Genomic DNA, 25,612 nt, shown 5'->3' with positions numbered 1-25,612 from the left:
ACCTCACACTCTTTCACCACTCGAATTAGCCACGTATTACTTTTTCGTGAGAAGAAATTCAACTAAAAATGAACGTTAGTGTTGCGTATAACCAATAACTAATAACCAATAACGCTTCTAAATATCAGAAAACGCCTTTACCGTTAAAGTTCATCTCATCAACTGTATTTGAATCTGGGCAGGTACAGTGAAGTGCTTTTGGGAAAGAAAGAAGCATTTATTTAGAGAAAAGTGCTTTTCTTTTGTTATCCATTTTACTAATCGATTTCGACCTGGAGGTTTCCCAACCAGACAAATGCCAACCGGACCACTTATGTTTTTGTCAGTCGTTGACATCGAGGTTCCACACTCTTGTCTCTCCTTCCTTCTTCCCACCAAGATTTCAAATTTCCAGGTTTTTTTCTTAATTTTCTGAATAAATTAATCCGAAAGAGAAAAAATAAAAAATAAAACTTTAACGAAAAATTTTCGATACTGTTCATTTTAACGAAAAATCACATTTTTATACTAAAAAGTCAATTATGATACTATTCACTTTCTCATTTATTTTGTCATTTTCATTAAAACACAAAATTTTCAAATCATTTTCATTAACTTTTCAAAAAAAAAAAAAAAAAAAAAATCTCCTTTCTTTTCTTCAAAAGGAAAATTCCACATTGGATTCCTTCTTTTCTGTTTTAAAACTTTTCAGACAATTCCTTATTTCTTTCTCGAATAAATCTGCTTTTTTTCTGCTTTTGGAATAAATACATGGAGATGGAGTTAAAGTATGAATATGGTCATCTACCTAATACTTTGTCTTCTGTATTTCTCATCCAAATAAATAAGCGGGAAAGTGAGTCATCTCTGTTTTCTCAGAGAAATCAGATATCTACCACATAAAACTCAGAGAAGAGAGAGCTGAGGAATCTTTTTTCTCATCATTCATAAATACAGTGTGAGGGGAAAACATCGTAACAACATGACGTTATTGGTACCAAAATTATAAATTTGTACGTTATGTATCATATAACTTAGTAGAGCTATGGTATATTTTTTTTTTTAGTGTTTCTCCACTTGTATTATGACACGTGATGTATCTGCTTGTGTTCCAGTTATACTAAAACAAATGTCTGTACGTGAGTATATTTATAGCTTCTGAGACAGAAAACCTTAGCTAAACAACACTAAAAAGATTGAAAATCCTAGTGATATTGGGATTCAAATAATGATAAATTCAGCCGCAGATAAAAAGTTTAGGAGGGTAGGCTATCCCATCCTTAGGGCAAAGAATAACAAACTTAGGGCTAACTTGGTATTGCTGTGTTTTTAAAAAAAAAACTGTTTTTATTGTACTGTGAAAATAAACAGCTGTAAAATAAAGCAGTTGAGTATTTGGTAAACTTTTTTTTATTATAAAAGTACTTTTAAGTGTAAGGGTGTTTGGTAAGCTTCTATATAAAGCTACTGTGACTATGTCAAATAACAAAAATGAGTATGATATTAAATGTAAAATAAGAATAATTTTATTTATATTTGACAAAAAATAAAGAATAATAATTTTATTTATTAATACTTTCTCTAGAGTCTTCCTCCTTTATTTTCTCCATATGCATCGACTAGACTTTTCCAAAAACCAAAAAAATCTCTCTAGAAGTCTCCCCCACTACCCCAATTTTCTCAGTTTTTATTTTTTATGCTCCATCTTCTTCTTTTTTATTTTCATCTCCATGGATTCCAAAGATGCCAACGCCGTGACTATGCCATCTTTGATGGGTTGTTCCTCAATCTCTCTCACCTGTCTCATTACATTTTTCTTCCTCATTTTCTCTGTTTGAGCAATCTGGGGTCTCCTAATTTGCAGAAATACGAAGATCAGTCTCCTATAAGCGGTGCAATCTGGAAAATTTTGGCAAGTTCGCAATGCCAAAACCGAATCTAAATCCAAGTCTAGTTATTGCCGGAAAAGATGGTGGTGTTTCTCGGCGCGATTTTGTCGGCATGGGAGTGAGAGAGGACGAACGAGAGATGGGTGAAATGACATAGATAGAAACGATGCCGTAAGGTATGGAATCCAAGTTCAATAACGGTGATTGTTGAAGTTGGGAGTGAACGGCGTTGTGGCGGAGTCGATGAGGACGATCTCCCAATTGAAGTCGGCAATGTCTTCTAGTTGGGATTATGTGTACTTTATTTAATTGTTTAAGGCCATTTTAGGTATTTGAAAGTTTCATTGAAGGACTTGGCGCCTCTTGCAAATTAGGTTTGCGCAGAAATAGTGGAAGCAAAAAAAGCCAGTTTTTCAAAGCTAGCTTTTGATGCTTCTATTTTTTGGTTTTGTTATCACCCAAAACTGTAAAAAAAATTGAAGTTGAAAGTTTACCAAACACAAAAAAGCTCCCAGCTTTTTTTTATACCTGTTTTTTTTAAAAGCACCTCAATATCAAATCAGTACTTAGGCTCATGGGAGAATTGGTATAGGGATTCAAAATGCGATATTGATCTAGTATGTCATAGTAGCATATGATCAACTACTTTCTACTTAAGTCCTAGTCAAAGCCTTTTAGGCTCAACCAAATTCAACTGATAGACGAGACCAATAGTTACGTGTTTAAGGTCGAACTTAATGTCATGCGACTAAACTCAACTTGTGCACAAGATCGATGCATACGCTATCAAGTTGTCTAACTCGAGAAAACTTGTGTATCATTGATTATATACAACCATATGGCCGAATTAGCGCAAACCAAAACCGTCGGGCTAGGCTGTTCCATGTAGGCAAGTCTATGGGAGACCCCGATCTTTGGGCTTGGTCTAGGGGAAGGGATTGGAGCAGAGCTTCTATCTTTGGTGATAGGTTGACTTGTTCAAGTGCTTTGCGTTGTAGGTTAACTGGATAGTCCCTCACACACCCAATACGTGGCCCAAACCCACGTGCGCACTTGCAAGACAGACGCCTGGACAGGTCAAATACTGGTCGGTCTGCATTGCCTGTATTGGGACCCATACTCTCATTTGATGATCAGTGGGTGGAGCCATCGGAACCGTTGATTTTAGGCCCATCAGATTGGCAGCATTAATCTCTGGACTGGATTCCTCGTAAGGAAATTTGAATGATCCTTTGTCATCATCCGTTGCACACACCTTTAAAGTACCACCAAAAAAAGAGGAGACAACAAATTAGCCATTTTTCTTAGGAAATTCTTTGTGTATGACATTTATTTTGTGTTCATGAATATTTTTTTAGAATATACAGGTAAAATTGTTGTTATGTTTTGTTAGCGACAAAGACATTTACAATTTATTATATATATCGTCAGTTTGTTCTATATTAAAAAATGAATATCGGTTCAGTAATTTTATCTTGACATTGATTGTCTACTTGGTGCTCCTTCAGGAAGATATGAATTCTCTTGAAATTATCCTCACAGTTGGGAGACAACGACCACTGTATGGCCAAACAACCTTGAACAAGTTAAAGGACATGAAGATTTTAGCTCACTGCCTAAAAAATTGTACTTTAAAAGAATTAAAGGATCGTTTTATAACTATTTTATTTTTTTTAATTGAAAACTAAATTTTGAAAACTCAAAAAGTAACTTTCTGTTTTGAGTTTGAGGTTTTAGTCTTTGGTTGAAAATATTAACCAAACAAGTTTTTAGTTAAAAAGAACCCATAAACGAAATAGTTACCAAACGACCCTAAATGTCCCCATCTTGAGCAACTAATCTTCCGGCTGCAGCCGTGGCTCGTCTTGAGCGTCTTCCCTGTTTTTCATTTTCACGTTTCCCTTATTTCTCCTTTTGTATCCCTTCCCTTATTTCTGTCTCTTTATTTTCTTATATATGTTCAATTCATGAAAGAAACGGCGAAAGAAAAGTGAGTGCGTAAATTACTCCCCTTTGAGTGGGGTTGTGCTTGTAATTTTGGATATGCATGATTTTAATTTAAGTGCTTTTCCCAATTCCCAGTTGGGTTTCAGGTTCAATCATTTTTGAGTAATTAAAACTGATGGTACTCTCTCTTTCTCTACTCTTATCAGCATGGACTGTGATAGTAGTTAACGGAAGAGGATCCTCTCCTGAGCATAGGATGAGGATCCTCCTGACCACGAAATCAGAGTCGTTCAATTTTAATCTAACGATTGCAATTATTATAACTTTTTTGGGGACCTCCTGTTTAGAGCCGTTGGATTAAAATTGAACGACCCATATTTCGTGGTCAGAAGGATCTTCATCCTATGCTCAGGAGAGGATCCTCTTCCGTAGTTAACCACTAGTTTTTCGATTCAATGGGCACCAAACAAGGGGAGTTAGAAGACTTGAGAAAAGGGTTAGAAAGGTCAATAAACTTCAAGAGTAATGCTAGAGAGACTAAATTTATATATTAAATTTGCAAACTAAATGATGTGTCACCAATAGAAAATAAGTACGCTTATTAACGTTTAAGTAAAATCCAATCATCAACTTCCATATCATTTAGTTTACAAAATTTAGTCTCCCTAGCATTACTGTGTAAGCTTCAATTATTGGGGATTTACACAACCAAAACTTGAAGCATCTGATCATTCAAAGGGCATAATCATGTGACATTGCAGATAAAGAAACCCACTATTTTGCTTCTTGAATCGGCTGCGTTGTTTACTCCGCCGCCGGTGAGCGAGCTCGATGCTGCGGCAACCAAGGTTCAGAAGGTGTAGAAGAGTTACAGGACTAGAAGAGACCTTGCAGATTGTGCTGCTTTGGTTGAGGAACTGTGGTTTGCAACTCTACCTTAAAATACTATGTTGTATTTTTTTTTTTTGTTACACCTTGTAGCTTGGTGCTCAATCAATCTTTTTTTTTTCCTTCTTGTTTGTTTAACCTTTGAAGGTGGCAGACTTTGGATTTTGTAGCTCTGAAACGAAGCGCGGTGTCCTTCTACAACATTGAGAAACATGACAGTGCCGATCGCAGTGGTCACGGGCTAGGACACAAGGGCTGCCAATAGGTACACATTTTAGTGATATATGAATCAGATATCTGATGAAATGTGTTTTTATGGAGAAATAAAAATTAACGGAAAATGTTTGATTTGTGTTTGTAGGTAGGGAAGGGTTTGTGCAAGGATGAGAAGGCTCAGAAACTGAGCTCTGCAGCACTGGCTTGAAGCTGTGAGTATATCTATGACACGCCACGATCCCGATGTCGACATCGGGATGGGGGCGTGTCAATCTATCCACTTCTTATTCAATTTTGTTCATCAGCACTGTTCAAAGAATCCAAATTTATCATAGTCATTAGTCAGACTGTATGAAATCTTTTACTATCAAAACCCAACCAAACCGCCCACTAATATTTAAATCAACCGGTTGTTCATGCAGTTCATGCACAAGCAGGTGGGTATCACACTTCAATCCTAATAATTGTTACATTTGAAGGAGAATCGAACATTTGACCTAATCTAATTCTAACTCATTTTTGCGATAACACTCAAGCTAACCGTGATGGATTTGCTTCATTATTTTCTCAGATTGATCCTCGCCATCGGTACGGACACAATTTGCATTTTCTACCACGATGTGTAGTCTAATTGGTAACTGGTTAGTTTGCCTCATGAGGAAAAACTTTTCCTATGATACAGTTTTATATAATATTACCTTTTTACTATTTACCACCAACACTATATATTATATTAACCTTTTCTTTTTACCTCCCCTGCAACATGAAGGCTGGATGTTGGCGATGGCAAATGCACAAACCTCGACAAGTGCCCAAGAAGTCCTGGTTTACAACGTCAGTTCATTCAATATCTTGGACCAGTAAGGACTTACAACTGCGTACTCATATACTTAAAGCAACAGTTCTTCTTTGAACATGACGTTTGTTCTTTATTGAATGACAGATTGTCGATAACATGGACATATAGCATACCAATAGAAAATGTACTGATATTATTCATAGAAGCATAGACATTACCGTTACAAAATCCGTCGTTAATAAATTTTTAATTTTTTTAATTTTTTTAATTTTTTAAATTTTTTTAATTTTGTATTGCAGAAAGAGAGGGAGGCATATGAAGTGATTATGGAGAATGGGAAGCTTGCCCACACGCAGAGTGGAATGCTTGTTGACACAGTTGAAGAGTCAAAGTGGATTTTTGTGCTCAGCACATCAAGATCTGTATATGTAGGCCATAAAAAGAAGGAACTTTTCAGCACTCAAGCTATGTTTCGGAAGGGGCTACGACCAGACATAATCATATATATTCATCACCATCCTTAGCCGAAATCATGTTGCACATGAGTAATTGTAATAGTTATCACAAACTCTGCACGACAAGTATTCACCATCCTTAGCCACACAATTATTCACTTGTACGTATGTAAAATTTCTTTGATACGGTCGATATTATCATGGAAATATCTAAAAATTTAGAGAAAGAAGGAGGGGGGGGGAGAGACAATTCAATGTTCGACAATCTCTAAAGTCTCATTTTAAATTTGTATCATTTCTATCGAAAGCAATAAATATCAATATCGATATTTTGATATATCCGTAAATATTTTCACAAGTTTGCATATTGATATTTCTACGCGTACTTGTATTTTAAACAGTACGTGCTCATGCATTTAGCATCCAATTTGAAATACTTCGCTGAGAATAAGCCCAGGTGGATTTCATGCAACCAATACCACGGGCAATAAGGTTCCAATTGAATCCAACTTTAATTAAATTCAAATTCAATTGATGATCATCTCAGCTTTGTCTCCATTTTGATTTGATCAGCCATGTTCACGTGCAGGCCTATCTCGTTGCCAATTATCCATAACTCACGTCGTCTTTCTCAAGTTGGACTCTAGAGATCCCCACTTGCATGAATTGCAGGGAGAGTAATCTTCAACCACAGGGAAAATCCCTAACAGATCCGTGAATCCTTGATTTCAATCTGGAATCTTCAAGTTCATCAAAATATTTTCACAAGATAATTACTACAATAATTCAATAATAATACTGGGATTGTTATTTGCACTCCAAAATAATCATTTTTCATTCCCAACTTTCTATATTTGAAAAGAAAATACACTAGTAAGAAGTGCAAAATTAAATTTTTGGAATGACAATAACATTTCTCATAATATTTTAGAAAAAAAAATATTAAAATTGAATTGCCTCAATTAAACGAGCTGAAGGTGCAAAATCGGGTCCAAACAGTTTCCTAAAGCAATTTTATGTTGTAAATTTTGGCTGCATGCCATGGTCATCAATCATCATCTCAATAATGAAGGTGTCACTTTCCACTATAGTTTAGACTAGCATTTGAGCCCGCACGATGCCGCAGGTTGTAAAACTATGTTATATGTATGAAATATATTGAAATCTATTTACATCCACAACATAATCTAAAAGTCATCCAAAGTGTTTTTGGAGATCATAAAATATAAATGTGTGTGTAAATGTAGAAAATCTTAAATGCATTTGGGCTCACATACCCTGGTATGCTACAACCAAAATAATGTATAGTGGCTCATCCATATTTTTCCATGTACATTAGATTGGCTGATCAATCAACATTTCAACAAATTGATCCGAATACAATAGTTTGTGATCTCACATCCCTATATACGCAACAAAATAACTATACAACTCCATCATCACAAGTCCTCACATCATCTTTCATTGCATCCCTGAAGAGAAAAGTGATTCAAAAATGTATTTGGCCTAGAGTATAGAGTGTCTACCATATGTTTCCTTCAATCAATTGAGAAATCTAAACATTTTAGTAGATGGGCTTTGCTCAAAAGAAAAAATTCATCCTCAGTTTTTCAAATTAGACACTAATTTTTCAAGAAGCATGATAAGATAGTGTCCTCGTATATATTGATTGTTTATTGATTATGTAATACTTATATATTGACTATTTATGGTTCAATGTTTAGTTCTCTAGAACACATGGTTAATATATGGTCATTACAAAGAGATCAATGAACCGTCAATATGGGAATTTTGTACAAAGATCTATATATCAATTGCGAAAGCATAATTTTTGTGGTTGTAGTATGCTAATGTTCATTTGCAGCACAATAGATGCAAGCTCATAATAAAGCAGAGATGTAAATACAACCTGATCTAACCACATTGTGCAAAAGGAACTCAAGTCCGACACTTATAAATTAAGTTTAGTTCTCTACAAAAATTAAATTAGCATCATAAATTGGCAAAAGGGAAACAAAAATCTAAATCGCTCAAAAGGAGTAACCAAAAACTAAAAGCCCAATAAAACCTCAAAAGTTCTTAGACACAATTAACCAATCAAATTCCAAAAATCCCAGTACAACTAATAAAAACATCACACTCAAGACTTTACACCTGATGATTGGATCTACTGAAAAATTTAGCACAGCGAAAGAAAGAAAAAATCTTGCAGATATACACACACACATATATAAAGTATACTATTGCAATGCAAAGATGCTGACCTGAGAAGACGACTTCGTGTTCATTTGGAAGTTGAATTCGACTATTGGGTGCTCTGCCTCCAGAGCTTCAATGGAACATTGGTGGTCACCAACTCTCCTCCCTGCCCTGATTCCGACTCATTTCATTCCCTCGCATGAGGCCTTGAGATCGATTATGGGATTCCTGTTCACCTTGATAACCCTGATCGCCATTCAAGTACAATCGATACATTAAACTCTTTTCAAATACTTAATCAAATATAATATATATATATATACGTTTTTGAATTTTAATCCTTCAAGAAGATTAAAATTTAAAAAAAAAAAAATCAGGTGTTAGATTGATTATTGATTTTAGACCCTTAATGCGTACTTAATTCAAATTCATATTATATTTTTTTTTTTATATTTAATAGACTTTTTTTTTTTTGTCAAAGTTTTTATATTTAATAGATAACTTATTTAATGTTATTACGTTAAAATTTAAATTTATTATTATACAATTTTATTAAACTTTCTCCAATTAGTGTACCTAAACATCCATATCATAATATATTTTATTAAATTAGTGTACCGAAATAACCGTACCTAAATATATTATAGTGAATTAGTGACATATAAGAAAATATGTAAAAACATAAGTGTACCAAAATTCTGTACCTAACTATATGATACAAAACTAGTGTACCGAAATGTCGGTACCTAAATATATTATACTAAACTAGTGTACCGAAATGTCTGTACCTAAGCATATTATACTAACCCATTGTACCAAAATGTTCGTACCTAAATATATTTTTATGAATTAGTGGTAGATAAGAAAATATGCAAAAACATAAGTATCTTAGTATACCGAAAAATCTCTACAAAAATATTTTCTTATAATGCCTATCATAATGAGAATTAAAATTTATAATATTTTCATAAAATTTAAATTCATAAAATTATAAATAAAAAAAGAAACATTGAATACATTTGCTGGCACTAAAATAAATTTTTAATCTTGTATAAGATATTTTTCTAAACTTCATCTTATTTAAGAATTAAAATCTAGTTATATATATATATATATATATATTAAATTGATAACAAAATAACATCAGAATCAACCGACCACACATTCTTGAATATACTTGGTAAATGTGTTGTTCCTCACAACTGAAACACCATTTTCAGCCACATGCAAACTTGATGAATCAAAATACCAGAGAAACGAAAAAAACCTTGCAATCCTCACCTGCGAATTCAGAGGCGACGGAGTTCCGTTAGCCACAAAGACCATAAATGCACCAAACTGAATAAACATAACAATAATTAAGCTTACTCTCAATTCAAAGCCTCAATCTTTATCGAAGCTGAGCTACAACAAAAAAAAAGGCATTGTAAAAAACAACAGAAAAATTACTGAGAGTAACGTAATTTATACCAATAAACTACCATTCAATTTCAATTTTGAAGTAACCCCACCACATGCCCGAAAGACTAAACCAAAACACAACAAACTCACCCCAAATTTTCCATTCTATTCGCTACCTTTCAATCAATCAAACATACCCTTTCAAACTTTTGCATCAAAGATTATATAAACAAACTAAAATCCTAATTCCAAAACAAATCCCTGTTTTAAAATTTTCTCATCTTTCTTCATAAAGCAATCAGAAAATGCAAGCGCACAAACAAATTACTGAACCTTGGGGAAGAGATTGATGGTACGGAAGATGGATAACCTGAGGTGGGGACACTGGATTACCTTGGAATTTCTCCGTTTGTGACTAAGAACACTTGAGAACAACGTTTTAGTTTTCTGAGAAAGAAAACTCGAGAGAAGCAGAGGAAGAGCGCTCAGCTGACCCGCGGACCGAAGAGGCAAATTAGTAAATTTACTGCGCCGTGTAGGGAAAAAAGATGAAAACAGGTAACAATTGAAGGGCAAATCCGTCCACACACTATAGATCCACGCTAATTCAAAACTGGGTTTTAGTATATATAATTTATTTCTCGCACCAGTAGAATCGGTTACAAATTTTATAAACAATTATAAAACAAAAAGACATTAAACCCTAATTTACATACGTTTTATTATTTGTTTAGCGTTCCTTGCGGCTACTAGCTTTTTTGTCAAGGAAACAATATCCATTTACAAGTCTCGGAGTATTTTTTTTAAGGGAAACGACATCTTTCATCAGTGAGATGGGCCAATGTAAGATTCCTCCTCAACTTGGAGACAAATGTTTAGACAAGTCAAGTACAGGTGGCACTTCTCCATTGGTTGCATGGGGCCCCACACTCTCACGCTGATGATCAGCTGGACTAATGGAGTCATAGCGATGATCTATTGCACACATCTATAGAATACCAACATTAGCTATTGGTGGTTGTTTCCATGAGCGATATCAGGGGAGCGGATTCAATATAATTGCTCGCGAGTAAATGTTTTTAACCAGTTGAGCTATAAACTTGTTTTATAGAATGAGTTATTTTAGTTTAACTTTGGGCGTATACTACTAAACATTGTAATATTAAGGGAGTTGAATGTAATTCCGAGTTAATTACCTTGACATTGGTTAGGTCTACTTTGTGATCTTTCAAGAAGCTAATGAATTCTTTGAAATTGTCTACCGTTGGGAGATGGTGATCATTGTCCGGCCACATAGCCTGAAGAGTTGCAAGACAAGGAATTTAATTAAGCTAAATAATTGAAGTGTTGAAGAAATAAAAATCAGTATTTATGAAAATCCCATAAAGCGAAAGAGCGGATTGGCAATAGACAATAATGCGCTTTTATCATTAACTCTAGCATAAGGTAGTGACATGTTATCACTTATCAATGCATTTTTGACAATATCAATACACCTATGTTTCTCAGCAGAAAATGGTCTCCACACCGATGCAATGGATCAATCTGATAAAAAGATGGAGCAATGAAAAATTATTGCATCAAAAACTTCAAAACAAGATCAAGAAATTTAAAGGTAGATATATAGACTCACAGCTTCAAGCCAGTACTGAGGAGCTAGTATCTGAGTCTTCTCGTCCTTGCACAAACCCTTCCCTATCTACAGAACACACAAAACTTATGCAGTTAATTTTGAATTAACCTCCACAAAACACATCTTAATTAGCAATCTGATTCATATATATGTGTAACAGTATACACACACACACACATATACGTGTGTGGCACACCAAAAAATACCTTGGCAGCCCTTGTCCTAGACCGTGCCCACCGTGACACAGCAGTTTCGTTTTCCTCTGAGTTGAAGAAAGATATTGAGCTTTGTTTCAGAGCTGCAAAGTCCATGGCCTTCCACCTGCAACAACTCGACAAACACAATAAACAAGGGATTTCTTGTACACCAAGGAACAAAAGTGTAACAAAGCATGACATGGGTTTTTAAGCACAAACCATAATTCCTCAACCACAACAGCTGCATCTGCAAGGTTACGTCTAGTCCTGTAACCCTTATACACTTTCTGAAGCTTAGTTGCTGCAGCATCGAGCTCACTAACCGAAAATGTTTCACGATTTCCATCCATTGGAGGGCTCGAAACCAAAATAACCTTCAGAGGCCCTAGCTCTTCCTTTATCTCTTTCAAATACTCAACCAATCGAAGGTTGAAGACAATACATACATATCTAGAAGACGTTTATGTCCATATATATGCTAGCAGACCGACTGGCTACAAGCATAGTTGTTTGAAAATCAACGTTCGTCGCACGGAGTTTCAAGGAAGTTAAAAGCACCTATATTCAATGGCGGGCTTAAGCTTAATGTGAGATTAAATAAATTTGACTCATGACTTCTGCTGTCTTTCTTGAATCAATTCCATCTTTTGGGTAGGTAATATAATCTACATTAATTGATGAAAATTTGCATTATTTAAACAATAGCATTAATCTAGAGCTTGAACATGTTGGGATGCCAGATGGCATCATCTTGTGGTGACAATTAGAGTTGGGTATTAGCATAAATAGTACATTGTAAGAGAAGAAAGAGAGTTAATGAAATTGTATTGTTTGTATTGTTCTTCTGTTACTCTCACTCTGTGCAATTGTGAAAGATGTAGAGTAGGGTTCTAACAGAACAAATCACTTGTTAGTTATATATAATCAAAGAACAAATTTCCATTCACACTTGTAGCATAAGCATAACACATTTTGTATAACTAAATTGAAATTGGAAACCGAAACTTGGTAGAACAAATAGGTCTTTGTCCTAATCTCTGTGTCCATCACGGTGATTCTCAGTTTATCTTATAGCCGTATGAAGTAAATATTTTGAGCCGTCGAGCAAATTCTCAAATATTGAATCAGATGCTTCAATTTTTGATTCTGTAGATACCCAAATTTTGAAGCTTATTGGCCTTTCTATGTAAATTTTAGAGAATTGTTATTAGCACTTCAAAAATTTCATTCTACACTCCAAACTTTCTATATTAGGAAAGAAAAATACACTTATGAGGAATGTAGAATGAGATTTTTGAAATGCCAATAACACTTCCTAAACTTTATAAAGCCATTGGAGCTGCTATTAGTTTCTAAATCGTCTCTCCTTGTTTTTTAAAGCTCATGGATTTCACCCTAAGTGTTTCTGTGGAGCCCATTCAACCAAAAAGCTTGTGTCTTTAGTATCTCAATCCATGAATGTTGCAATCACTGAAGAATTTTAGTCCGTGTCTCGCGAATGATTGATCATCCAGTACCATACCATTCAGTGCAGGCTAGGTATCAAGGAAACAGGCAGGCGTAGATTAGGTCAGTAGGTCAGTGTGTTGTATCCCCGCCCCCTTACCCTTAAGATTAAAGTAGTTTAAAATATCGGCTATCAAAATAAGGTATCATGGAAACACTTGAATCAAATACAACCCATCCAAGCATAATGGCCACATAGCTACAAGAGCATCAGAGATTGAAATACAGTAATTAAATGGTAATTAATATTATGACCAAGGTTAAGCTAAATTTTACATGCAAATCAATAATCCAAATGAATTTAAGAATCCACGCTCATCTTGCTCTTCTTCCTTGTACTTCCCGTGCAGTAGATGACTATTGACCACTGGGTTGAAGGAAGTTAAAAGAGAAGGATGTAAGCAAGATATAAATTTGCTTGGAGAGACAGAAATTTGCTTGAATATATGCACACACACACATACTCTCAGTTCAGAATTGACGAAAAAGAAGCCCGTGATAACTACAGTACAATTTGACAATTTCTACTCATCAAAGAGGTTGAATCTGAATTCGCAATATTTGTATTAGCACCAGATTCCAAGTATTGGGTGGAGTTTGTAAGCTTACACATTCTGAATTTCTGGCTATGCCGCACTAGTCATTGATTGGGCTTTCCGATGGGGTGGAATGTGGAGCCAACCCTTCATCGTGTCATACGCAGTAAAACCGATTGCCACAGAAGGAACAATCTGACAACACATACAAATCTTTCATTAACAAGACAAATCATGGCCAAAGCTCGAAACCAGCAGAGCTATAATATGAACTGTGAACTCTTAAAGCTATTAACTTTCTACTTCAAATGCAATGGAATAACGGGAAAGATGCATCACAATCCAATGAAAACGTAGGCGTTTTATTTCCCTAAAATCTCTATTGAATCTATCCTTAAGAAAAGCATAAAGAAAAATACCTAATTGAAGTATCAACAGAGAACCAAAAACACAAATTTATCCTCACAAAAGCACGCTCAATCAAATCTGAAATTCTGACAAAGTATACTGATTTGACACAAAGAGAATAAGAAATCACCTTGATATAGTTAACACTTAGGCCGGAAAACAACTTTTTCCATCCTTGATTACGGATAATATATTTAAGACCGTCCATTGTGTTTCTGTACCTAACACCACCTTGATCTGAAGAATGCAGATTCTCGACCTGTAACATCCCACAATATATGTGAAAATCCAAATTAAATGTCTTATAACCTTATGACTCCGTGCTCCTTATTGCAACAAACTTCATTTCACAACAAACATCTAATAATTTAAAAGGCAGAAGGGAGAAAACGAATCTACACTTGCAAAATTATAAATAACATTGACAAAGCGATACCTGCATTTGCCTCCTAACAACATCCAATGGATATGTTAGAGTTTGCCCAAATAACCCAGCCAAAGCTCCACAAGAAAGACGCATCACAATGGACTTTTCATACTCTTCAGGAACATGCAGTTTAAGTTCCTCATATATGTAGAACTTTAAACCAGCATAGGGGAGTATTCCGGTGAGTGTTGGGCCTGATCAAGTAAAAGAAGCTCCAAGTTAATATTAGCTTGTCCATTATATTGCATCACGTATGAATAAACGGCACCTCCAATCAGTAAAGTCTTAGCAGAACACTCAGCTATGAGATACACAGAATGTGGTGACAAATGGTTTTGCCACATCATAATTAGAGAAGCAAATGCATACCTACACCTCGATAGAGACCACGGAAGCCCCCCTCCTTGTAAACACTTGAAAGCACGTCCCTTATGCCCTTATAAACAATTTGATGGTGGGTGCCTTTCATGCCATAATTAATGTTTCCTCGGGTATTAACAACCTGTAAAACCATAACAAAAATAGATTAAACAATGAATCAATGAACTATTACAAAAATCGTTTTTGACACAAAAGAAAAAGGTACAGATAAGACATATGCAAGACACTGACCTGATAAGCAAGTTTGGTGCGAGCTAGGTCCAAGGGATAAGTGCATAAAACTGCTGTCCCTCCGGCTGCTGCACCGGCTAAAAGATCAATATGAGGCCCTGATCCTAAAGCAGAATAGTTATTCAAGATCCAACACCTGTACTGCTCATATGTCATGTAATGTAAGGCTGCATAAGGAATAATTCGAGCAACACTTGCTCCATTTCCTCTGAAAAACAGATAAGAAAGTTCGAAAATAATTGTTCTAGCGACATGTATAAAGTTTGATATCGAAACTTAAACAGTAATTTTTCAAGTCTAACTTACTTGTAGAATCCTCGAACACCTTCGTGCTGGAATATCTTCTTCAGAGATTGCCACACTCCGAGAGAGCGGAACTCTGTTCTTGTCTATAAGTACATGAAAACAAATGCAGAAATTGAGCAGATAACAACGAGATGCCTAGCATGAAGAAAAGGCAATAGAAACATATCCGAGCAGAATTATTCACAATGAAAAAACTCCTCAAACATCCATTCACTATATACTAAACTAATTAGCCTCGAAAAACATGGAGCTTGTTAAATGCCTCACCTGCAAGAGTATCTTGGTCCTTTCCAGCGGCGCAACCGCACTTTTAGCGAATCCACCAGCAGCGCCACCGGCAATCAACTCCCTAACATAAACCGGCATGCTACCAATGTACGAAACCTCTTGGCCGTTTGATGGGGAAGCATCAACCAATTCCGCCACATTACTAGGCAAGGTAGACCTTTGCGTCGAACCCATCTCAAATTCCTCGAAACAAAACAACCACCAAAGCCAGAACCTTTCGTAAATTCGACAAGTAAGTTATTATCCGCCCTGCAACTTGAAGAACTCCTTATCCCATCTATCTCTCGGAAAACAAAACGAGACGGCCTTTTGCTCAATGGGCAGGTAAAATGGCCTGAGAACACCCCGAATCGAGTCGGGCACACTCAGAAACCGATCCTCCACCGCAGTGATGACAAGATACATTCAAGGATATAAATCTGACCGGGCAACCACACCACCAAAACACTCAAAATTCCCCTTCAATTATTACAGCAATTCCCAATTGAATCAATCACAAACCCCCGAACCGAAAACTATCGAAAAATCCTAAGATCAAACACTCATGAAACATAAACGAAATCGAAAATCACACGCAACCCATCAAAGGTCTCTCCTTCGGTAAGAGACCCAAAATTCCAAACAACCGAAACCCCTTTAATCCAATCGAAAGACGCAGCCTTTTGGTTTGCAAAAAGGAATCGGATTTGTGGGTTTTGTTTGAAACAGGAAATGGAGGAGGAGGAATCCAAGAGGGAATTGGAAACCTACCAGGAATATTGGAATTAGAAGATTCGGGTGAGAGAGAAGAGCGGGCACGAATGATTTGGAATTTAGCAAAAATATATGATGTTTTCTTGATGGTCCTATGATGTTGGAAATGAATGAATCAAGTGCCCGTCTCCGGGAGGAGAAAGGAGACGGAGAGGTTTCCTCGGACTTTCTCAGAATCCTCTGTCGACGGTAACCTGACTTCTCTCTCTCTCTCTCTCTCTCTCTCTCCCCCCTTTGTTTCTTTCTCTTTCTTCCCAACAAGCGTTAAATATTTAAAGGGAAAATAAGGAAAAATGGAGGGAGTGCGTGATTGGTGGGAATTGTGTACATGTGACTACACTGATCCGTCCCTAGTCTTTGTCCACGTGGAGTTTTAGGTGTACCCTCTGCTGAATTGAAAATAGAGTTTTCTTTTTTTTTAGGTAAATGAAAATTCACGTGTAATATGCTTATTCGAAAAGCACTTTTAAATGCTTTTAAAAGAAGGATAAAGATTGTCTGCATTCCCACTTCCGATGTCCTCCTGTTTGTGTGGTCACGGTTAAATTACGTTAATATTTTATATTACTATTTATTTTTGTCTTATTATCTATATAAAAAACAACAATATAAAATATTGACATGACTTAACCGTGATCACACAAAATAAGAGAGCATTGAAAGTGAGAGGGCAGAATCCTTGTCCTTATAAATTATTTTCTACTTATAATAAGCAATGTTTTTTACAAAGGCAGTCTCAAACAAGCCTAGTTGTGCAAATGAATAAGTCTTTGGAATTTGTGACTCATACAAATTGCAGATGTGAATGAATATAAACTCACATCGAAACTAATCTCACCACGTGTTAGACTTGAGTGATTGAAGTTGAAAATCATATAGGGAATATTTTTGTTCACTATGGTCAAGTGATGATGATGTTTGTCATTATATTTATTACCGTTAAATAAAGTTGAATTTCAAAATCTGTTTAGTAAATAGATATAAATTTTAAAATTTAAATTCATAAATAAAATGATAAACATTACTTCAAATTATATATACATGCAGATGTATCAAGCCAGCTAATATTTTTTATTGGGAAGGGAATCCATACAAATAATAAGGTTCTACGTTAATATGATGCTTTATGCTCAATATCTTGTCTTCTTGGATAATGACTTATATGGAATTGGATTTTCAACAAAGTCAGTTATCGTGTCGTTTCATTTTGATAGGATAATAATATGAGTAAGTTTTAACACATGATATTATATTATTAAATCAGAATATTATGTGAACTATTTCATAATAAGTTATTCCTGTCTGCTTTGAGAATTTTATTGGAAATGCAGATTGAGGCTTAAGCTGTTTTGTTTACATGTTTGATACTGAGGCAACATGATTATTGTAACTTTTTTTTTTTTTTTTTTTTTTAAGAGACTTGCAGGTGATTTTGCCATGTTAGTCACTTTCTAGAGATCGAAAATATTGACAAAGGCATTTCAGCATTACATTGGTCATCATCATGTGATTCATCAATGCTAGAAATCAAACCCAAGACAAAATTATCGAAACTTTGCATGATACAAACATCAAAGATCCCAATCCCAATGTGTGGGATCAAATCTAATAGAAAATTTGAGAATACCATGGCTTTTAATTTCACACCTTCAATGAGACTTTCTAATTAATTTTGGGATCAATTCTAAATGAGGCTTGGGAAGTTCAACTATGTAAGTTCATCTTTTACTGTCTGCCTGAAATCTTAACATAATATCAAATCGGCCGATCATCACCAAAAAAAAAAAAGAAAAAAAAAATCAAATCGAAAACAAAACAAACAAATGAAACTATACACTCCAAGATAAACAAATAATTAACATAAAAAATGTACATTTGACCTTAATTATCCTCATCGTTATGTTCTTGATCACTTTCTTGGTGTTTGTTTTCTTTTTTGTGCTCGGCCTCTTGATTAATTTTGTTTTCTACTTCTACTCTTTTCATTCTTTGGTCCGGTAATGCGTTCGGATCAATGAAGGAGGATTGCCTACTTTTTGGGCGATAAGCCGGAATCCTCCTCCCCTTAGCATCATATATCACAGCTTCATCCTCATCAGGTACTTTACATTTCTCACCTAGTATGATCGTCTTCATCCAGATTGAGTCTTCCGGCTTCAACTTTCCGTTCTTTCGCTTGTTGTACTCTTCCTTAACCTTATCTTTTCGTGCCATCGACAAGCTTCGTGGCAATTTAATGCTCAAATTCGAGAAGAGCCTTCGCTCGGAAGCAGACTTTTTCAATTTAGGTTTCATGTCGAGGTTGCCGGAATAAAGCTGTCCTGAATAAAGTTGTCCTGAGTTCTTCATTCTTGGAGGCAAAGGCAGCTCTTTACTCATCATTGGATCCTCATTTTCTTGATCTCTTTCCAAATCTTGTTGAGGTGTTTTGTTCCCCGTCTCCGCCAATGCAGCTTCCGATGTTTGCACATTGCAAGCATCGGATTCCTCTGCTTCCTTAGAAGCAGGGGATTCAGAAGGGGGCGGAGAAGATTTTCTTCGAAAACTACAAAGAGCCGTGATTATGGCAAAGGTGGCGGCCATGGCAGCGGCAAAGAAAGACAAAGATAGCAACGGATGGATTAGCAGGTTTGTCTCATCTGTGGAAATTCTTCTTCCCATGAGGAGGACTCAAACATCAAAAACAAATTGGGAAATATGGTTGCAAATTTGCAAAATGTTTAAGTTCTTTCCATGTTTTTCTGTGGTTTGATCTTCTGCTTTTAGGCCCCTTTTGGTTTGAATCTTCGGTTTGAATTCAAAAGGGGTCCCTTCTTTTCCACAATGTTGTATGGTTTGATGTTTCTTTCCTGAGAAAACAACAATGGAGTTCCCGAAAGAAAGTCATTAGAAGGATACGAAACAGAATGCTTGAGTTTAGGAAATGAGAGGTTATAATGCATGGACACGGTGGTATCCCTTCGTATTCCTGTGTCATGTCGCGTTGTATTCTTTTGTGGTCATACAACAATTATTCTTATAAATTTAATATATTCTTATGTCATGTCGTATCTCCGTGTCCATATCCATGCATTGTAAATAAGAGGAAAAGTAACAACACAAACATCTCGAAGGGCCTTTTGTGAGTAAATTTATTGTAGGCAAATGTTTGATGTTCACTTCTAGTGGGGGAGGATGAGAAATTTTTGTTCCCATGTTTGAAAATGCTGAGATCGTATTTTTCAAATGAGCCTTAAGCTTAATGCGATTGCGGAAAATATAAAATTGTACATTCTTATCTTCTTAATAATCCGTCCAAATTTAAACACTATAAATAAAAACGAAGATATTTTTGTTGTTACTTTAAAAGGTACTAAACTCAAAAACGCTTTATTTCATTTTGTTTTCACGTCCAGTTGCCACTTGAGCTAACCCTAATAACTCACCATGTATGAAAGATTTGACATCAAAGCACCAACCAAACAAAGGTAGCAAATCAACTTTTTTTTTCCTTTTCCTTTTAGGCCAACCAATCAACTTAACTTTAAACTTTGATTGTCTTCCATTTGATTTATAATTCATGTCGACACACATGCATTCATAACAGAACAAAAGACAAATTGAAATTGTGCATCCACTATTCTTTATTGCTATGAAGTATGGACTGTGAGACGGAAACGCTTTATGCGCGTAATTTCGTTTTGTAATTTTAACGAGTTACTTTTGTACATGTGTCAAATTAAAATTTTATGTATGTAAAAAGTATTGCTCAAACGAGTCAAGTTAATGAATTCCAAATAAAAAAAAAAAAGAAAAAAAAAAGAGTCAAGTTAGTTAGTATTCACGTGATATTGTATGTGATCATAATGTTATTTTTTTGGTATGTAATCAAAACTTATTTTTAATTAAAATAGTCCATGAGATTGCCATAACTTCTCAATTTGGTCTTGAGATTTAAACTCAATAGAAGTAGTCCATCGTCAATCATTTTGCTCATTTTGAAATATCTTTGTTATAATGAAGGAACCACCCGTACAAGTGAAGGGGTTGATAAGACAAAAATACCCTCAATTTAACTGAGATTTTTTACGGAATGACCAAAATGATTGGTCGTGGACAATCTCAAGCAAGGCTGGATGGAAATAGGGACCAAGGTGGTCCCATCATCACTCGAGTCCGGAAACTATACATGTGAAGGTCTTCTGAGGACTTTGCACAACAAGCCCACCAAATGAATAAACTTCTACCAATTTTAAATAAGAGAGACTAAGGTAAAGAATTATGTCAACCTCAGAAACTATTTTGATTAAAAAGCCGAAATAAATTAAAACTAAAGTTACTGTGCTTACATGTCATTCACGTCGCTACAAAAATATTGGCATACAACAAATACAAAACACGCGGCTGTCAAAATTAATCTCCATTAAAAAAGGGTTTAATTTAATTAACAATAAAAATATTGTTAAGTAGAAGTCAAAGCCCGCCAATATTTGGAGTATAATTAACAGTCCCAGCTATTTGCCAAGTCTACACTAATCTGTCTTCTCCCAAATCTTCACGAATATAATTCTAATTATTTTATTTTATTTGACGTAAAAAATAAGTTTTCAAATTAACTATTTCAATATTAAATAACACACCGAAGCTTTTGTAGATGGTTTGAACTCGAGACGCAGAGAAATAAATAAATAAAAAACTTCTATTCATAGCATCAATTCACCACTGTAAGTTTATTTTATTTGCTGATTTATAATTTTAATTAATTCATAAATACGAGAACAACTTAAATAAAACGAGTCACGTAACATTATATTATTAAATAAAACGTTACGATGATAATATACCGTGTTCGGTTTGTAATTCCAGACAAAATGACGTCGGGTTAGAAAGGGAATGGAGCATGTGGGTTATCCGTGCTTCACTCACCGGATACATAAAACCCAACAAGCGCACCAATTTGATTGATTTTATACCAATTTTAGGATCAACCCATTTGTCCTTTCAAAGAACCCCTCGCGTATGCTCTCCCTCTCTCTCTTCCTCCATCGATTTTGCATAAAGTTTCGTGCTTTTGCCGTTAAAATAACATATAATCTGCATAAAACTTACCCATTTGCCTCGGTTTTTCTTGCCTTCAGGTCTTTTTTGATAAATGATGCTGGATTGACCCCAAAAAGTGTGAAAAAAAAAGTTGCAGACTTTGTGAATGGAAGAGAGCAAAAGCAGCAAGTTCAGGAGGATTTGTGTGTTCTGTGGAAGCAACTCTGGCCGCAGAAAAGTGTTCAGCGATGCTACTCTGGAGTTGGGTAATGAACTGGTATGACTGCTTTTGTTCAACTTTTTACACTCTCTTTGCTTAATCTTTGTTTAATCGTGTTTATTGCTGTTTAAGTGCAGCGTTTTTTGGTATAAAGATGTAATCTTTGATGAGTTTGAATCCACCTTGAGTTTCTTTTTGATGGGTTTTTGGTGTTTTTACGGATAATGGGTTTCACAAAAGAGCTTCTTGTTGATTTGTTTAGTTTAGAGTTGTCAAATGGCTGTGTATTCTGTAATGCCTTGAAACGGCGAAAAACTTGCCTATCACGTGTTGTATACCCCTTTCTCTTTATCTCTCTCTAGTCGGATGAGAGGGAGGGGGGAAGATATATTCAGTATGTTTCATGGAAGTTTCTCTCCTCGAACCGGGTTTGTTCTGTTTGCTAATCACCACTGGGACTATTCGTGTGCTGTGATTTCTGGTCAGGAATATTAAGCACTTTTGCAAAGTGTATATCTTTATGCAGATGCATTGACTAAGGAATTTATACGCGTTTGTTTTCGATGCTTAATTTTCCCCTAGAAGATGATCTGGGAATTACTTGTTTACTTTTGTTGGTGGATATTGCAGGTGAAAAGGAAGATAGATTTGGTGTATGGCGGGGGAAGTGTCGGGTTGATGGGTTTGATATCGCACACAGTGTATGAAGGAGGTTGCCATGTTCTTGGGTATATATAAATGAAACTTTTGCTTTGAATTACTAATGCAAACAATGTCTCTGTTGATCATAAAAATGTCGCTCCAGTAAAATCTTACCTGCTTTTTACATGCAGGGTCATTCCAAAAGCTCTCATGCCTCTTGAGGTATCTCTATATATCTATATACTGATATTATCCTCGTCTTCGCTAGTCATTTTGTAAATTCCACTGTTCTTGATTGATTTCATGCTGTTTTTCCCCCTCAATTCTTGAAAATGTTTGATGTGAAGTTTTCAATTTTAAACGGGGTCATCGTACACGTTCTTAGTGGATTCGGGGAAGAAATTGCTCATGGTCTTTTATTATCTCGGTTTTAAAAGATATGTTACGGATAACTTTGACAGATATCTGGTCCATCCGTTGGAGAAGTAAGAACAGTTGCAAACATGCATGAACGCAAAGCTTTGATGGCTCAAGCGGCTGATGCCTTCATTGCTCTTCCTGGTAATTACATCGCAAATTCTCACTAAAAAGTTTAAAAAATGCTCGTGCTTAGTACATTGTTAATTTCGGTTTCAGGAGGATATGGAACTATGGAAGAGCTGTTGGAGATAATAACATGGGCGCAACTTGGGATTCACATGAAGCCGGTAATGCATCAATTTCCGTTCTTGAAAATGTTATGATAAACTCCTACTAATTTTGAATGTGTAACTTAGATATTACTCTGTCCAGGTTGGTTTGCTTAATGTAGATGGGTACTATAATACCTTGCTTGCGCTATTTGACAATGGTGTCGAAGAAGGATTCATCAAGCCAGGTGCTCGGCATATAGTTGTCTCTGCTCCAACAGCCAAAGAACTTGTTCAGAAGATGGAGGTATAGTGATAACCCGACTTTTCTATCCTGTCGATGAGTGAGCTTACTCGTTTATTAATCGAAGAAATGGTTTTGAATTCCAAAACAAAACAGAAGCCTTGATAAAGTTGACAATGTGTGCTTTGGCAGCAATACATTCCTTCCCATGACCATGTTGCTTCTCATGAAAGCTGGAAAAAGGAGCAACTCGGTAAAAGTCAAGCCAAGAACACGCAAGGTGAAACTGTTACCGGCAATAATTCTTTCACCTAGACTAATTATTTCCTGCTGTGATTCATCAATACTTTAGTTGTGTGGAAGAAACTATTTCCATGAGGCCATGGACCTCTCCTTTCCATGTGCTTTTTCGCAGCGGTAATTCGATTTCAAGTGAATTTATTCCATCTTTCGTTGCATACTTTCGTTCATGATCTATTGAAACGGAAGGAAGTTGTTACAGTTCTAAATAGTGCAGAACTTAGCCATCCCAAAACTTTTATTCTGCAGCTTATATTTTTAGTTAAGTTTAGAAATCATAGCTTCTGTCTTAAGTCATTGAGTTCTGCAAGGTCCCACAAAGAGGTTCTTGCTAGACTTAATTGGTCTACAAGTCATAATTTGAATACTGAAACTATACCAAAGTTATTGTCTTGTCAATTTCGAAAATGCAGGTTAGGCTAGTTGGTTAGAAAAATGTCTTGTCAATTTTGAAGATGCGGTTTAGCCCGTAAATTATCGTCTTGTCAGAAAATAAAAGTATTGCAAAGTTATCAACTGCTTTTGGGACAGTGGCTATCCATCTTCGGGGAAAGGGATCCTCTTCAGATCCCTTTCATCAAATCCTCCCCATCAACTAGTCTGAGTCCTTAAAATTTGATCCAACAGCTACAAACAGGAGCTTACTTTAAAAGTTATAATAACTTTAGCCGTTAAATTAAATTTCAATGGTTCGGATTGTTTGATGAGGAGGATTTGGTGGAAGGAATCCGGAGAGGATCCATTTCCCATCTTGGGGACCATGGTCTCTGTTTTTCTCTTCGTTCCTTCCGTTGTGTTTGGCCATTTTGGGTACTGAACTTTGCCCTGTAGAGAGAGAAAACAGAGCAGTACAGTCATGGGAGGCAAAAACCATATGATCTGTCACGTTACTACTTTAGAAGAGCCCTTCATGTAACTTTTTATGTAAAAGTTGGCAACTCACATGCAATGCTCAGGAAATCGCCAGGAGAACGATTCACCTACATCTTGAACGTTATTGTGATAGTTTCTCAAGCTAAAAACGTTATGGTATGAGAGAAATTTAATAACAGAGAACTGACTTTTGTACACTCATTTTCTCCTTCTGCACCTCATTGTTTATTTTTACCCCTTTTGATTTATTCAACTCAGTTGCTAGAAATGAAGGTGATGCTGAGAGAAAAAAAACGCACACAGAAATCACTTCCCTAAACACGAGTCACGAAAATGCCTTACCAGCCTAAGATACCGCACAGTGACATTTTGAATGTGGGATTGGCTCTGATTAGTTTCCCTACAAATAGAAAAGTAGGGCATCTAGATATGGTGGGTGACAGGACACTTGTGCCCTACCCATCCTGGTTGTGTTGGGGTTTTGCAGAATGCATTCATATCACTAGTTGTTGATTGCACAAGTCCAAGTAATGGTGGGCCCCTACAGGTGTAGGGTTATGTCGTACAATAAGAGGGATCTGGCTTCTCTGCTCTCTCAATTTCCATACACTTTTATCTTCTTCTATTTGTACAGTTACGGTTAAGTCACATTAACATTTTATATTAATTTTTTTTATAAAGATAATAAGACAAAAAATAATAATGATATAAAATATTGACGTGGCTTAACAATGATCGCACAAATAGAAAGGGATGAGAGTGTATGAAAACTGAGAGGCAGAGAAGCCAGGTCCCAATAAGAGAGGTCCTAAACCCTTAAAAGTGGGTGTAAGGGGTCGTCCCCTGAAGTGATTGCAGAGGTAACTAACTATTTACTTGGGTCCTACGGCAACCTTTTCTCTCTGCTCATTCTTCAACGGATCTCTTCCACCAAAATCACCTGATCAAGTGATCCGGCTTTTGAAATTTCATCTAACAACCCATCTATTTTGATTCCTTAAAAACTATAATAATTTTTTATCGTTATATGAATTTTCAAAAATCCAGATCACTTGATTCAGTAATTTTAGTGGAAGAGATCTGACATGTCTTGTTTATGGCATTATTATCCTTGTCATCATCATTGTGTTTGCCTGTACCTCCAAGAAATATCACAATAATGTTCTTATAGAAACAAAAAGGAGCGAAAGCTCTCAAATAATGTAGCAAATTGCTTGTATAGACGACACGTTGATACTTTATTTAT

General features: G+C 35.7%; 2 protein-coding genes, 1 long non-coding RNA gene and 2 pseudogenes across 6 annotated transcripts; 2 read left to right on the top strand and 3 right to left on the bottom strand.

Annotated features, from left to right (window-relative positions):
• Positions 1-2,663: 2,663 nt before the first annotated feature.
• LOC148695283 (IQ domain-containing protein IQM1-like) lies at positions 2,664-12,081 on the bottom strand (annotated as a pseudogene).
• Positions 3,318-6,316, top strand: LOC137718130 (IQ domain-containing protein IQM1-like; annotated as a pseudogene).
• LOC148695284 (uncharacterized) lies at positions 7,458-9,651 on the bottom strand. The gene is made up of 3 exons (XR_015965048.1): positions 9,531-9,651; positions 8,438-8,618; positions 7,458-7,645 (listed from the first exon to the last, which is right to left on the bottom strand). It is a non-coding gene; the product is annotated as an uncharacterized LOC148695284 (long non-coding RNA).
• A 1,251-nt stretch (positions 12,082-13,332) lies between the features above and the next one.
• LOC137717573 (mitochondrial carrier protein CoAc1) lies at positions 13,333-16,724 on the bottom strand. 4 transcript variants are annotated; one of them, XM_068456982.2, is made up of 8 exons: positions 15,666-16,705; positions 15,399-15,481; positions 15,093-15,300; positions 14,850-14,982; positions 14,490-14,674; positions 14,184-14,312; positions 13,719-13,840; positions 13,333-13,476 (listed from the first exon to the last, which is right to left on the bottom strand). In XM_068456982.2, exons 1-7 carry the CDS (start codon positions 15,858-15,860, stop codon positions 13,736-13,738), a joined length of 1,038 nt encoding a protein of 345 aa, XP_068313083.1. In that variant the 5' UTR covers positions 15,861-16,705; the 3' UTR covers positions 13,333-13,476; positions 13,719-13,735. The 4 variants fall into 4 exon arrangements, with proteins under 4 accessions (XP_068313083.1, XP_088554932.1, XP_088554930.1 ...); XM_088698806.1 differs by having other exon boundaries at positions 15,093-15,228; positions 15,666-16,698; XM_088698804.1 differs by lacking the exon at positions 13,333-13,476 and having other exon boundaries at positions 13,523-13,840; positions 15,666-16,724.
• Positions 16,725-21,306: 4,582 nt separating this feature from the next.
• LOC137717574 (cytokinin riboside 5'-monophosphate phosphoribohydrolase LOG8) lies at positions 21,307-23,639 on the top strand. Its single transcript, XM_068456983.2, has 8 exons — positions 21,307-21,435; positions 21,557-21,735; positions 22,309-22,406; positions 22,512-22,542; positions 22,782-22,881; positions 22,957-23,027; positions 23,113-23,256; positions 23,386-23,639. The coding sequence occupies exons 2-8, from the start codon at positions 21,625-21,627 to the stop codon at positions 23,506-23,508; spliced, it is 678 nt and encodes a 225-aa protein (XP_068313084.2). The 5' UTR covers positions 21,307-21,435; positions 21,557-21,624; the 3' UTR covers positions 23,509-23,639.
• The last annotated feature ends 1,973 nt before the right edge of the window (positions 23,640-25,612 follow it).

This window comes from Pyrus communis, chromosome 8 (genome assembly GCF_041283825.1).
Source record: "Pyrus communis isolate YQ-2024b chromosome 8, ASM4128382v1, whole genome shotgun sequence".
NCBI lineage: Eukaryota > Viridiplantae > Streptophyta > Magnoliopsida > Rosales > Rosaceae > Pyrus > Pyrus communis.
Note: the sequence above shows the minus strand (reverse complement) of the source record. Positions and strands in the feature narration are given on the sequence as shown.

Bases quoted from the DNA above. Each gene is read 5' to 3' on its own strand.
- LOC137717573 (XM_088698804.1), bottom strand. From the start codon at position 15,860: ATGGGTTCGACGCAAAGGTCTACCTTGCCTAGTAATGTGGCGGAATTG. The intron at 14,313-14,489 runs GTATCGCTTTGT...GGGATGTTACAG, and splicing joins TTGTTAGGAGGCAAATGCAG to GTCGAGAATCTGCATTCTTC. The intron at 13,841-14,183 runs GTGATTTCTTAT...ATGTGTTGTCAG, and splicing joins TAAGTGTTAACTATATCAAG to ATTGTTCCTTCTGTGGCAAT.
- LOC137717574 (XM_068456983.2), top strand. From the start codon at position 21,625: ATGGAAGAGAGCAAAAGCAGCAAGTTCAGGAGGATTTGTGTGTTCTGT. The intron at 22,882-22,956 runs GTAATTACATCG...TTTCGGTTTCAG, and splicing joins TGCCTTCATTGCTCTTCCTG to GAGGATATGGAACTATGGAA. The intron at 23,257-23,385 runs GTATAGTGATAA...GTGCTTTGGCAG, and splicing joins AACTTGTTCAGAAGATGGAG to CAATACATTCCTTCCCATGA.